This window comes from Budorcas taxicolor, chromosome 13 (assembly GCF_023091745.1).
Source record: "Budorcas taxicolor isolate Tak-1 chromosome 13, Takin1.1, whole genome shotgun sequence".
Taxonomy (NCBI): domain Eukaryota; kingdom Metazoa; phylum Chordata; class Mammalia; order Artiodactyla; family Bovidae; genus Budorcas; species Budorcas taxicolor.
This window is the reverse complement of record NC_068922.1, coordinates 38,404,447-38,418,414: the sequence shown is the minus strand read 5'-3', so window position 1 is coordinate 38,418,414 and position 13,968 is coordinate 38,404,447. Positions and strand designations below refer to the sequence as shown.

The following is a 13,968-nucleotide window of genomic DNA, read 5'->3' as shown; positions in this document are numbered from 1 at the left end:
AATTCTAGCAAATAATACAATTGAGCCACAGACTTTAACAACGAAGAGCCAGGGAAGATATTCCCTTTAGGATGAGAACAATGAACATTTATGCACTGAAAACATGACCTTGACAACCGTCACCATTTGGGTTTGAGGTAAGTACACCAATGTCATCCTCGGAAAGAATATTTCTGACATAAAAAGGCATCAGTAGTGTGTGGAAAGGGATGCTCTACTGTCTCCCACCTCATGCTCCAAGTCTGCGTCCTCAATGAAACCATGGAGAAAACAGAAATGGTGACACTGAGCCATATGTAAAAAATTCCCAAAGAAGACCGTGATAAACACCTTTAAAACAGGCATTTTAAAGTTCTGGCCATTATCACAGTCCTTGACGAATACTGACTTGCTGGCTTCTTTTCTTGTGAATCATCAGAAATCTCGAAAGTTCCAACAGGTGGTCTTCCAAGAGGTTCTGAGTATTTTACTTACTGAAGAATGGATTTCTCCACTAACCTTATTATCTGTTTCATACCCTGCTGACTACACTTTCAATATAAATTTAGTCTTCATAGATTAAAAAAAATATTTTTCTGTAGCAGCAAGTCTGTACCTTGAATGCTTTCAAGGGAGTGTGATGTTCCATCATGAATTAAATTATTTACTTCCGAAGTAACTTCATTTGCAAAACGTCAGCAAAATTCATGGCTTTCTATTAAAATTCGAGCCATTCTGTCATGTAAATACAGTTAGATGGTGAAATCTCACCACCTTCATGGCAGTCATCGAAAACCTTTAGGAAAGAAAAAAGGTTACATTAAAACTCAAGTTTTAAAATTAGTATATTATAGGTAATGTCTTAAATATCAACTACAACTAAAAATACTAACAAAATATCCAATATTTCAAGCATTTATTTAAAGCAATATTAAAAACAAAACTTTCGAAGTGAAAGGTTAGGTCCTGAAGAGGACCTGCTCTGATCATGGAGTGAGACGGATACTGTTTGCCACAGCATTAAGCTGACTAGTCTACCTGTCCACTGGGCAGAAGGCAGGCAACGGTCCAGGATCAGAGATCTGTACACATGAATGACTTAATCTTGACTAATCAAGTGTTTCATATTTAGTCACCTTCCTTCTTGTGAAAGTGCTAAATAGAATTCCCAACAGAGTAGCCTTTTTTCTGGGAGTTGAAACCAGGGCATGAGCTGTAGACAACAGAAAGCAGACAGGCAATCCGAGAATATACGCACCACGAGAGCCCGGACAGAGCCTGCAGCACAAGTGGGAATGAACAAATGACGAGCGTGGCGTGCTGCAAGGGAGAACAGGTCACCTCCGGGAGTGAGGCCTGGTGGTCAAGTCTCAGCTCAATGCTCTCAGTCTTCCTTGCCCTAAGTCCCCTCACACTAACTAATACCAGTAGCTCCAAGGGTGCAGGAGGATTATGAGACCACAGACATTTTCAAAAACATGTCTGGCCCACAGCAGGTTCTCACCAAACCCCATTACCCTCCCTACTTAGGTGAAATGGTTAGCCGTCAGCAAAAACTGCATTTTGCAGGGAACTCTCAATGTATGCTCAATGTATGTGGCAGCCTGGATGGGAGGGGAGTTTGGGGGAGAATAGATACATGTATAAGTATGGCTGAATCACTCTGCTGTGCATCTAAAACTATCACATGGTTAATCGGCTATACCCCAGTAAAAAATAAAAGGTTAAGAAAAGAATTGGGCATTTTGGGATCAAGAGCAGAAAACCAATTTCCTTAAGGTGGTTATTATAGAGAAGAATATAAGGTGATGACATGCTCATTAAAGGTCTGTCATCAAGGTTACATGGTGGTTTCAGCAGCTCTTGCTGGTACGTTAAGTTACGTGGCATCTGCAGTCGCAGGCAGTTAAGTAGAAAGAGAAGCCGTTTTAACTCACTGGGCAGAGTCCGCAGGGCGCCCGGACCAAGCCTGTGGGTGGGATGATGGGACTGACCGCCCGGTAGAGTTTCATGTGTCCGTCCACACTGCCAACAGTGCCCTCTTTGGCAGCAATGATTGTCATCTCTACTTTCCCATCATAAATGAGTGTGTTCAAGATGGTCTCTATGTCCTCCATGGACAGCTCCACCTACAAAAGCAGTATGTTAGAAAGGACTCAAAACAAGGAGTCATCCTTCTGGAGGGTGTTGATAACAGTAAAAGGTCACAATTCTTGATGAAGTGGGGAAGGATTATGCTACAGTAACTGAAAGCACAAATAAGTTGAACAACAGCCAGAGTGAGAGTAGACCACTCAGATCCCAGGGATAGAGCTCTGAGCTCACTGCTGAGCTTGACACCTGCTGATGTCTTCACCCTCCTAAGGAGGATCTAGACTTGTCACATTTCTTTAGCAAGATCTGATGGAGATTTATAAAAATGCTTAAGCAAAAAGGTACTTTAGACAGCAAATTGTCCAAATTCCTGTGTTTTTTTTTTTTTTAAATAAAAGAGAGAACTGGAGAGCAGAAATGAAAATGACTTGTCCATGCAGCCACTTCAGCATCTTCTCTGATGGTGAGGGGCAAGTAAGCACAGTGTCCATATGTACAGATCTTCGAAAGAATGTGCCGACAGTGCCATTTACATCTCATAAGTAGAAAACTACCAATAAATGACAACCGATACTAATAATGGATGTTTGGCACATATGTTGAAATGTCCCCAGGAGAGTCAAGAACTTGTCAGAACAGACTTTTGCATCTGGTAGTGAAATGCATGGCCAGGTTTCCACCCTGGAGCCCATGCTCAAGAACATTCAATTCAAAAAGTGCCTGATGGCAAGGACTGCCTTTGCCTGCCTGGCTTAGGACAGTGGGTTCTACATTTTGCAGGTTGTGTAGAATGTACACAGGTATCACCTGAGAAGAGGGTCTGGGCCAGATGTGTTTAGCATACAGTGTAAACCATATCCCTGCGATGAAGCAAAAGTTTTTAAAAATAAGATGAAAATTAGAGACTGGGCTCTGACCTTACTGATTCCCAATTCGCAGATATACTTCCACACTTCATGTGATGAAGCAAATGAACTATTTCTTTGTATCATTGGATTCTGTTTGCTTTCTCGTGCGGTTTCTGCCTATAAGGGTAGAAATACAAATTTCATGAATACCTTCTGAACACAATTTCTATAGAGGATAATCAACAACAGGACCTATTTTGTTTCGGAAAAAGGACCAATTTCACTATTTTCAATTCCTATAAGATACAATATGTATTATTAAACATTCCTTATGAAAAAACTTAAAAAAAAACCACTGGGAGGGATGTTTCCTCAGTTATGGCTCACCTTGGTTTGTAGGAATTTAAAACACTGTTGGTTAAGCACCTCCACAAATTCAGATTCAAAATCCTGGTCACTGTACCAGGCCCCACCTGTCACAGAGCGGTCTGGCTGCAGGTTATAGAGCATATACACCTTCTTTTTTGAGGCCTAGGGGGAAAAAACCACACACACAGCAGATGGTTAAAAGGTAACAAAGCAGTCTTCCAAAACTAAGACTCAAAAACCCCAAAGCTTTGTATTTCACACCAGTGTGGGATTTACTGTGACTACAGGACAGCATACCAAGTCGCCTTATGTTGGCTTCGCCTATTAACACCTGACATTATCAGAGAACATCAGTTACGGCTAATGGACTAAAGCAGCATCTCCAAATGGTCCAATATGAGCTACAATTTTAAAAATGTCTTTTTAATCACTTGTTTTAAATCATGACATAGCCGAAAGAATGATAAACACCTGAAATATCCTTGGAGCAATATACGTACAGTGAACATTCACGAGAAGAAAACAGACTGTTACTCACTGCCACAGACTTAACGGCTTTGATAAGCTTTTTACTTTCCAAATTCTTTAGAATTTTGTTAATTTCTGTTAATGGCAAGTTGCTTTTGTATCGGATATCTCTGCTCCATATTCCTGTAAGAAAGTAAAGTAAGTTTAACACTATAGGATCTGTGTTTCTTTTCCCATTGCTTATATCTCATTGTAAATCTAGCAGAATATGTATATAATCCTGGAGCACTGCTATAGGAAAAATTATGCACAGGTAAGAATCTCAGATAAAGTAACCAAAATATGCAAAAAAGCTGTATGTTCCATTTTCTAACTGGAAATTTCTTGGAATGCTAGCATGGCATCTTTTAAAAATCATATGATAAAGGACATTTTTCTAAAGGAAGAAAAATCTTGATGTCATTGAATTAACATACATTGGCCTTTCCGTGCCCTCCTACATTCCAGCCTCTTTTTTCTATAAATTTCACTTTAGATCGTATACTGTGAAAAACAAACTTAAGTTTGGGTCAGGGTCAGTTGCCATCCTCAATGGAGAGCAATTTAAAAAAAAAAAACCTTTATGAGAGCATCTATGTGTATGTATGTTCACTATACTTGGAAAACAGAAAGATTATAGTTCTTACAGTCACTAAGAACCTGTGCAGAAAGCTACAATTTTTCTTTCAAAGAAGGAAATAAGTATTATATGTATAAAGGGAATTTATGTAAAAATATTTTGCTGTATTTTCTTCCCAACAAAAAGGCATAAGATAGGAAGATTTTGTTTTAAATAGAGAATGCTGTCTTCATATTTATTTTTTAAATGTAATTTAACTTCCTAACACATATAAAAATTGTACAATTTTAGGTTACATCATAATTGCTGAAGCTAATATCAATGACTCAAACAGGTCTTAAATTGTAATAACAGCAATTAAGATCCCGCTCTTTGAGGGCGACAGGAGAGGAACTAAACAGCTGTGGAAGGAGCTACATCAGACACTGCCATGGGGCACTAGGTGTCCCATGGTTTCCCACAAAAACCAAAGAGATGTCACAATCCACAATTTATAGATAAGAGGAAGAAACGAAGGCTTCCAAAATTTAGAAAGTGAGGATAAAAAAAAAAACCTTCAGTTTTAATTTATTTGCTTCAGATAATACATGTACATGGTTCAGAATTCAGAAGTTTCTTTCCATCTCTGCCCATGGCCATCTAGTTCCTGCCTCCCTTGAGGCAACAACAGCCTCACTCTTGGGTATCCTTCAAACATATGTACATTATAAATATATATATATATGTGTGTGTGGGTATGTGTGTTATATTTTCTTCTCCTCTGAACACAAAGGGCAGCACACTGAACTGACTGCTCTACACCCTGGGAAGCCAGGGTCTCCATCCCTAATATCTGGTCCGAGAGACAATGTTTTTTCTGCTTGTTCCTCTAAAACTTACCTTTATTTCCTGCATCCTCTATAATCTGATACACTAGTTTTTCTTGGTTATCTGATCCTTTCATTTTACTGCAGGGGAATAAAGAAGAATTAAAAAGGCAAAGAAGTACAGGCTAATCTAATAATCTACACGATCACTTAAAGGAATGAGTAGACAAGTCATCACATTGACTTATTTACCAAAAGAAGGGCTTACCTTAAAAAGAATGAGACAGGGCTGTATGTACCAGAATGAAAAGATGTCCAAGATACAGTAAGTGAAAAAAAACAAGTTGCAAAACAGTATGGATAGCATGATCCAAATTTGTTTAAAAAAAAAAGAAAGAAAAGAGATTATATATAAATATATGGTATATAAATATATAATCATCTATATATATTTATATATACCTATAAGGAAGGATATATACCAAATTATTTAGAGTCACTATCTCTGGGAAATGGAACTCCTGTGGGAGGTGAGATGATTTGCAGGACCAGGTTTACATGATGCAATTCTGTACTGGCCTTTCCCACTCAACCATGTATTACTTTTACAATATTAAAAATAAAAAATCAGGTGCTTACCCAGCATTCTGAGAATCCTTTATTCTATACAGAAGTCCTGTATTGCTCCTTAAGAGATCCAATTGACCCTAAAGTTTTGTTTTTTTTTAAAGAAAGAAAATAGCAGTGAACTATTTTGGAGACATATCAAATCCAATGGGAAGCATTAATACACTCTTCAATATTTTACACAGACTAAAATATCCTACCTTGTATAATTGTCAGTTCCTCCCTTGAGTACTTAAGATTTTCCCTACATATCACATGTGATATGTATATTTTTTAAACTTAGCTCTTTATATCACCATTTCCTCAAATATTAATATGCAACAATTTCCTACATGTTAGATCCTAGCCTGGTTATAAGATCAATGCATAAGAATTTTAAACAAGCAGCTTTAGAATAATAAAAATTCATATTCAAGTAAACTGAGTAAATATAAACATAATAAAATACAACATCTTTAAAAAGTTCAGATAAAGGCTATTCATGCAAAAATATTTTGACACAATGATTCCATGCTCTTGCATTTCCTTGAGTCTAAACTTGTGAGAATACCGATGGCTGTACCACTGGGCTCCTGGCAGTTCAGGGAAGCATCACTGAGAGAGGTTCCCATGAGTCAAGGCTGGGCAGACCCGTAACTTGGAATCAGGTTGGTATATGGGTGAACAGCAGTCCTTTCCCTCCCTCCCCCAGCCCCCTAACTGGAAAAAATTGAATCACAAAGCCCAATTTGGAAGTTTCATTTAGTTGTTTAATTTAGTTTGTCAACGTTTAATGAACACCTGTCCTGGGAACATGTTTGGAGTGGGGAGGACAGACATGAATTCCAACAGAGAACTCCACAGCTGATTTCAATACCATCGGGGTGGCGTGAGGACAGAGCCAAGTGAAGGGGGGGATGGGCTCCCAGGAAATCTGCTTTGGCCCAGCCTGTGGGTTCAGGGGTGCTGCCTGGAGTTGAGTCTTAGGATGAGGAGTCAGTGTATGGGGAAAGGAGGAAGGGCCTTCTAAGCAGGGAAGACAGCATGAGCAAAGGCCTGAGACACAAAACAGCGTGACGTGCCAGGGAACTGAGAAACAAGCTGTTCCCTGTGAAAACTAGTGAGGCAGGTGGTGCAGGGAGATGAGGTCGGTGGGGAAGGCAGGGGCTCAGAGTGGTAAACCCTGGAGTCTGGACTTCAATCTCCAGAGCTGAGAGAAGGGCTTCTGGTGGGAGAGTAACTTGGTGAGAACTGCCTTTAAGACAGAGCAGGTTGCTCTGAGGCACACACAGCGAGGAAGGCCATTAAGATGCACCCAACAGTTCAAGTAGAAGCCAAGAGCCTGAACACATGCAGGGGTAGGAAGAGTGAAAACGGGAATGAATGTGAGGATAGTTTAAGGCAACCCACTCCAGTACTCTTGCCTGGAGAATCCCATGGACGGAGGAGCCTGGTGGGCTACAGTCCACGGGGTCGCAAAGAGTCGGACACGACTGAGTGACTTCACTTTCACTTTCACTTTAAGAGCTAAAATCAGCAACACTAGTGATTTATTAACAGTTACTCCCTTGCTTAAAATTCTTGAGTAGCTTTACCACTGCCCACTGCAGGACTGGCAACAGGTGACTGATGAGGCTAATTTCCAGACAGAAAAAGGCTGAAAGTGGAATCTGAGGACAAAAACATTTATCACCACACTTGCTCTATGCTTCCAGAAGCTGAAGACCTTCACCACGGTGAAGCAACTAGAAATCACAACACTCTTTCACTTTCGGTTACAACAGCGTTCAGCAATCTGGTGCACTGCTTTTTTTTTTTAATTGAAGTAATGTTATATTAGTTTTGGGTGTACAACATAGTGATCTCCAGTTTTTATAAACTGTACTCCACTTAAAGTTATTATAACATGTTGGCTATATTCCCTGTGTTGCACAACACATCTTGTTTCACCTCATGTCCCTCCCCACTTCCCTCTCCCAACTGGTAACCACTAATTTGTTCTCTGTATCTGTGAGGCTGTTTTGTTATTAACATATTCGTTTATTTTTTAGATTCCACACATAAATGATAACATATACTATTTGTCTTTCTGACTTATTTCACTAATACCCTCCTCCAGGTCCATCAATGCTATTGCAAATGGCAAATTTCATTCTTTTTTTTTACAGTTGAGTAGTATTTCATTGTGGAGAAGGAAATGGCAACCCACTCCAGTGTTCTTGCCTGGAGAATCCCAGGGATGGGGGAGCCTGGTGGGCTGCCATCTAAGGGATCGCACAGAGTCGGACACGACTGAAGCGACTTAGCAGCAGCAGCAGTATTTCATTGTATGTATATGTGTGTGTGTATATCTCTTGACTGTATATGTATGCCACATCTTCTTTATCCACTCATCTGTTGATGGGACAGTTAGGTTGCTTCCACGTTTGGTTATTGTAAATAATGTTTCCATGAACATTTGAGAAGTGAAGTTGCTCAGTCGTGTGCAACTCTTTGCAATCCCATGGACTGTAGCCTACCAGGCTCCTCTGTCCATGAAATTTTCCAGGCAAGAGTACTGGAGTGGGTTGCCACTTCCTTCTCCAGGGCAACTTCCCGACCCAGGTATCCAACCAGGGTCTCCCACACGGCAGATAGACGCTTTACCCACTGTGCCACCAGGGAACATTTGGGTGCATAGACCTTTCTGAATTAGTCTTTTTGTTTTCTTTGATATATATAGCCAGGAGTAGAACTGCTGGATTGTATGGTAGTTCTATTTTTAGTATTTTTGAGGAACCTCCATACTGCTTTCCATAGTGGTGGTACCAATTTACATCTCACCACCTACAGTGTACAAGGATTCCCTTTACTCCACATTGCCACCAATATTTGTTGTCTGTGGTCTTTTTCATGATAGCCACTCTGACAGGTGTCGACCTTATTGTTTTGATTTGCATTTCTCTAAAAATACTGCTACAGTTTCTGTCAGAGCGTGTTCTGCCTATGTTTTCTTCTAGTTTTACAGTTTCTGATCTCACTGTTAGGCCTTTAATCCATCTTGGAGTTTGATATGGTGTGAGAAAATGTCCTAGTTTCATTTTTTTACATGTGGTTATCCATTTTGCCCAGCACTACTTGTTGAAGAGACTCTTTTCCCCATTGTGCATTGTTTCCTCCTTTGTCTTAGATTAACTGACCATAAGTGGATGGGTTTATATCTGGGCTTTCTGTTCTGCTCCACTGATCTATATGTCTCTTTTTATGCCAGAACCATACTGTAGTATGGTCTGAAGTTAGGGAGCATGATACCTCCAGCTTTTTTCTTTTTCTTAAGATTGTTGTGGCTATCTGGACTCTTTTCTGTTTCACAGGCATTTTTGTATTATTTGTTCTAGTTCAGTAAAAAGTGTCCTGGGCATTTTTATAGGGATTGCATTAGATCTGTAGATTGCTTTGGGTCATATGGACATTTTAACAATATTAAATCCTTCAGTCCATGACCATTGGGTATCTTTCTATTACTTTGTAGTATTTTCAATTTCCTTCATCAGTGTTTTATAATTTTCAAAGTTAGGTCTTTCACCAGTTTGTCCCTAGCTGTTTTACTCCTTTTATGTTACTTTTAAAAGAGACTGTTTTCTAGCTTCCTCTTCTTGATAGTTCGTTATTAGTGTATAGGAAAGCAACAGATTTCTATATATTAACCTTGATCCTGCAACTTTACTGCATTCACTTATCAGTTCTAATAGCTTTTTTGATTGAGACTTTAGCATTTTCTTTATATAGTATCAGCCATCTGCAAGTAAGGATAGTTTCACTTCTTCCCGTTTGTATGCTTTCTTTTTCATATCTGACTGCAGTGGCTAGGACTTCCAATACTATGCTAAATAGAAGTGGTGAGAGTGGGCCTCTTAATCTTCCTCCTGATTTCAATTTTTTCTTTCCCTTTGGCCATGCCTCACAGCTTGTGGGCTCTTAGTTCTCCAACCAGAGACTGAACCTGGCTCCTGGCAGTGAAAGTGCCAAGTCCTGACTACTGAACTACCAGGGAATTCCAGTCTTCCAGATTTTAGAGGACAGGTTTTCATCTTTTTGCCACTGAAGATGATTTTCTCTGTGGGTTTGCCAGAAACAGTCTTTATTATGTTGAAGTATGTTCTCTCTATACCAGCTCTGATAAGTTTTTATCATGAATGGATGTTGAATTTTGTCAAATGTCTTTTCTGCATCTGTTGAGATGATCATGTGACTTTTAAGCTTCCTTTTAATGTGGTGTATTATACTGATTGATTTGTGCATACTGAACCATTTTTGCATTCTTATAATAAATTCCATTTGATCATGGTATATGATTCTTTTTGTATATCGTTGAATGTGGTTCGCTAATATTTTGTTAAAGATTTCTACATGTATATGCATCAGAGACACTGGCTTCTGATTTTCTCTTTTTACTAATACCTTTGTCTGATTTTGGTATCAGAGTAATCATGGCCTTGTAGAATGAATTTGGGAGTGTTTCCTCCTTTTCAAATTTCTGGAATGGTTTCATAAGGATAGGTGTTTGCTCTTCTTTATATGTTTGGTAGAACTACCCTTTGAAGCTATCCAGTCTTGGACTTTTCTTTGCTGGGAGGCTTTGATTAATAATTTAATTTTACTACGAAAATTGAATTAGTAATCAGACAATTACAATCTGGTCTGCAGAAATTGTCTATTTCTTCCCGATCATCACATGTTTATCCCTAAGTTTACATGTTTATTGTAGTTATAGTTGATTTTTCCATTTGTGACTTTTAATCTTCATACTAGTTTATGTATTTGATCCAAAGCCTTTACTATATATTTGCCTTTACTAGCAGCAAGAAGCAAACAAGGTGGGAACAGATTATGCCTACATGTACGTGTGCCAGTATGTACCTTAGTGACAAATTACTAAATATGAGTTAAAACACAATTATTTGTCTTGTAAAAATGCATATTACTTCTTTCCTTAGTTTAGGCAGTCTGAGCTGTTTCCTGGTTTGAAGTCTTATCAGTCACAACCTACCACACTTTTGAGAATGGTTTCATTCTACATAACATAAAGTAATGACAATCACAACATATAAATAATTACGTGAACTAGTTGGATTCACCTTACCATGGACAACAGTCTATTGATGGCCACTGCCCGCTGTTGGGCTTCTATATGCGGCATTTCATTCTGAATTACTTGGTCTGTGATTCCATGAGGGAACTGGTGACATAATTCTATAATCCTAGGAACAAAAGAATTAATGATATTCATGTTTTTACCTAGTTCAAGAGGCAGTAGGGGAAAAATACAGGCAGAACAGTCTAGAAGTGTGCCTTTTTTCACATTTGACAGATAATCTGGGTTTCTACAATGGTTCTGAATGAAAGCACGTTAAAAATGAGGAAGATGCTTTTGAAGTACACGTTTGCATTTTTATTGTATTTAAGATTATTCATATGAACTTTAAATTAGGACAAAAGTCAAATGAAAACAGAAAAACACATTAAAGCTGAGGCTTCAATTCTCTCAGATGCAACAAGTATAACAAAGTGAAGAGACAGTGCCTTGGGTAGCCATAAGTCTGTAAGCAGGAGGCAGATCAAACACTTCTGGAGGGAAGTCAAAGTGTTTTTAGGACAATTCACCACAACTGGGACCTGTTTTTGGAATTATCCCTAACAAACAAAAATAAACCTCAAGTTTCACCTTGTCACAGGATCATCATGTGTGTTACTAGTAACAGTTTAAGAAAGCTGGGGTCTTTATAAATTCTGCGGTAACCTAAACACTGCAGTGCACGGTAGAGAATATAAAATTTTAAGATGCTTCAGTTCAGTTCGTTCAGCCGCTCAGTCGTGTCCGAGTCTTCGCGACCCCATGGACTGCAGCACGCCAGAGCTCCCTGTCCATCACCAACTCCCGGAGTTTACTCTAATTCACGTTCATTAAGTCGGTGACGCCATCCAACCAACTCATCCTCGTCGTCCCCTTCTCCTCACGCCCTCAGTCTTTCCCAGCTTCAGGATCTTTTCAAAAGAGTCAGTTCTTCGCATCAGGTCGCCAAAGTATTGGAGATGCTTTGGGAGATGCTTTGGGTAAGCGTAAGATGCGTTGGGTGCCCTAAAACCTTCACTTAAATATCGCGTTCAAACTGTTTGGTGTCTGTTACTTCATAATCGAAAACTGCACCCTAAGTCTGGTTAAACCTTCCGTCACGGGAGTTCCTTGGTAACAAGGACGATCCTGGATCAGAACGTGTTTGCACCAGTACCCCATCGAGTCGCAAGGAGTCTGACACGACCAAGCGACTAACACTTTTCCGGGGGGAAACGCCAAGTCTTCACTCTGGGCGTGGACCACTTTAAGGAAAGCTGAGTAGACAGCTTCCCTGACAGACCCAGGGAAAGGCCGGCCACACAATCTCGTCAACTGTCCGACTCGCTCTGAACTTCTTAAGAGTGCAGTCTTCCGGAGACGGGAGAAGGGTCCGGGAGAAAGGGGGCCTCCAGAGGCGGGGAACAAGCCTCACTCCCCGATTTACCTGTTTTCGATTTCCACCGGATCCGCGTCAGGCGGCTGCACCTTCACCTTCACCTCGGCCATGAGGGCGCAGGTGCCGGGACCTTGGGGGAAGAGACCCCTCCCGGCGGCCGGACTGCGAGCCGAGAGAAGCCGGACACGGGTGAAGACAGCGTTCGGCCGGCGCAAGGGACTTTCTTCCTCAGGTCGCAGGCGGTCCTTCCTTGCCGGTCGCCTAGAGGTGGCCAAGAGGCGCCTGCGCCGCTTCACGCTCGCGCGCGCCGTTCTGACATTTTCATTCTGGTATTTCGTTCTGGTATTTCCAGAAAATCATCGACTGTTGTACGAACGAGCCTGGTTCTCATTTTGAGTTGGGAGGCCACCTTGTAGCGCTTTCCAACCTCTGTGAAGGCAAGTTCTCGGACGCCTACGCTTAGGCCTGAAGAAAGGAGCGCTCTGCGGCCGCCTGTCTCCGGGCCAACCGCAGGGGCGGAGCTAGTTGCTAGGAAGCGGGTTCCTGCCAATCACCTGCCCAGCTCCCGGTGGGCGGGGCGCGGCTCGCAGCGTCTTGGTAACCCGTACCGCCGCAGTGAAGGAGAGGACCAAGGGCGGTGAGCGGTGGGCTGCCTCGGTGGGGGCTGCGGAGGTACCCAAGGGGTCCCGATCGGGTCCTGGTGGCTGGGGGAGGGAGCGGAAGAGAAGGGCATCCTTCGTTCAGCCGAGTCGTGGCGGTGTCCTTGGCTGCACCTGAAGGACGGAGACGGGGACCAGACGGGGTTCCGGAACCGGGCGGTGAGGGGCAGTCTGGATGGAGGGATGGCGGGGTGGGGGATGCTGTTGACGCAGTCGGGCCTAGCGGATCGGTCTGCGGATGGATCCCCTTCGCTCGGGGCCCAGTTTCCTACGCACTGTCAGCCTTTCAAGGACATCGCCTAGTCGCCGCAGGAATTATTCCCCCCACCCCCCACCCCCCAGACGTTTTTATTTTGAACTAATTTTTAACCACTTTTAAATTTTAACTGCCTCTCACGTAAATGAAAATGTGAGGATGGGCACGCTCCAGAGCCCTTTTGCAGGGGCTGTCGCTCTATCCGTATATGTATCTGCAATTTAAATTCTTAGCCTCCGACCTGGAACTATCCAACCAGGCATTAAATTCACCCCTTAAATTTAGCCATCCCACCTTTGGGTTATAGTCTGTGACAAACCTCAAACCACAGAGACATTCTGGGCAGTTTTATTTATTTATTATTTATTTATTTATTAAAAAATTTTTTTGGCGTCATGTCATGCGTGGCTTGCAGTAACTTGATACCCCCACCAGAGACTGAACTAGAGCCCCTGCAGTGAAAGCATCAAATCCTAACCACTGCACCGTCAGGGGATTTCCAAGGCAGCATTGTTTAGAATAAAATCCAAAACTGAAAAGAAAATAATAAATGCCCAATCGCAAATTGATAAATAAGATTATGTAAGTATTTGGAAAATTGTAAATAATAGGGGAGGGTACAAGAAGTACTCTGTAAAAATTGAGTTTCAATGTAGATTTTTAACTGAGTAAAACCTATGCATCCATTATCATTGAAATTTGAACAGACCATCCAAGATGTAAATGGGTTTTAAGGCGTCGGATTTCCCCCCCTAAATCCTTTATGAACACTC

General features: G+C 41.3%; 1 protein-coding gene across 2 annotated transcripts; it reads right to left on the bottom strand.

Annotated features, from left to right (window-relative positions):
- On the bottom strand, nucleotides 1-12,479 carry POLR3F (RNA polymerase III subunit F). 2 transcript variants are annotated; one of them, XM_052650806.1, is made up of 10 exons: nucleotides 12,329-12,479; nucleotides 10,912-11,029; nucleotides 5,823-5,890; nucleotides 5,452-5,472; nucleotides 5,257-5,324; nucleotides 3,829-3,941; nucleotides 3,309-3,452; nucleotides 2,991-3,098; nucleotides 1,917-2,108; nucleotides 1-775 (listed from the first exon to the last, which is right to left on the bottom strand). In XM_052650806.1, exons 1-10 carry the CDS (start codon nucleotides 12,388-12,390, stop codon nucleotides 698-700), a joined length of 972 nt encoding a protein of 323 aa, XP_052506766.1. In that variant the 5' UTR covers nucleotides 12,391-12,479; the 3' UTR covers nucleotides 1-697. The 2 variants fall into 2 exon arrangements, with proteins under 2 accessions (XP_052506766.1, XP_052506767.1); XM_052650807.1 differs by lacking the exon at nucleotides 5,452-5,472.
- Nucleotides 12,480-13,968: the final 1,489 nt, after the last annotated feature.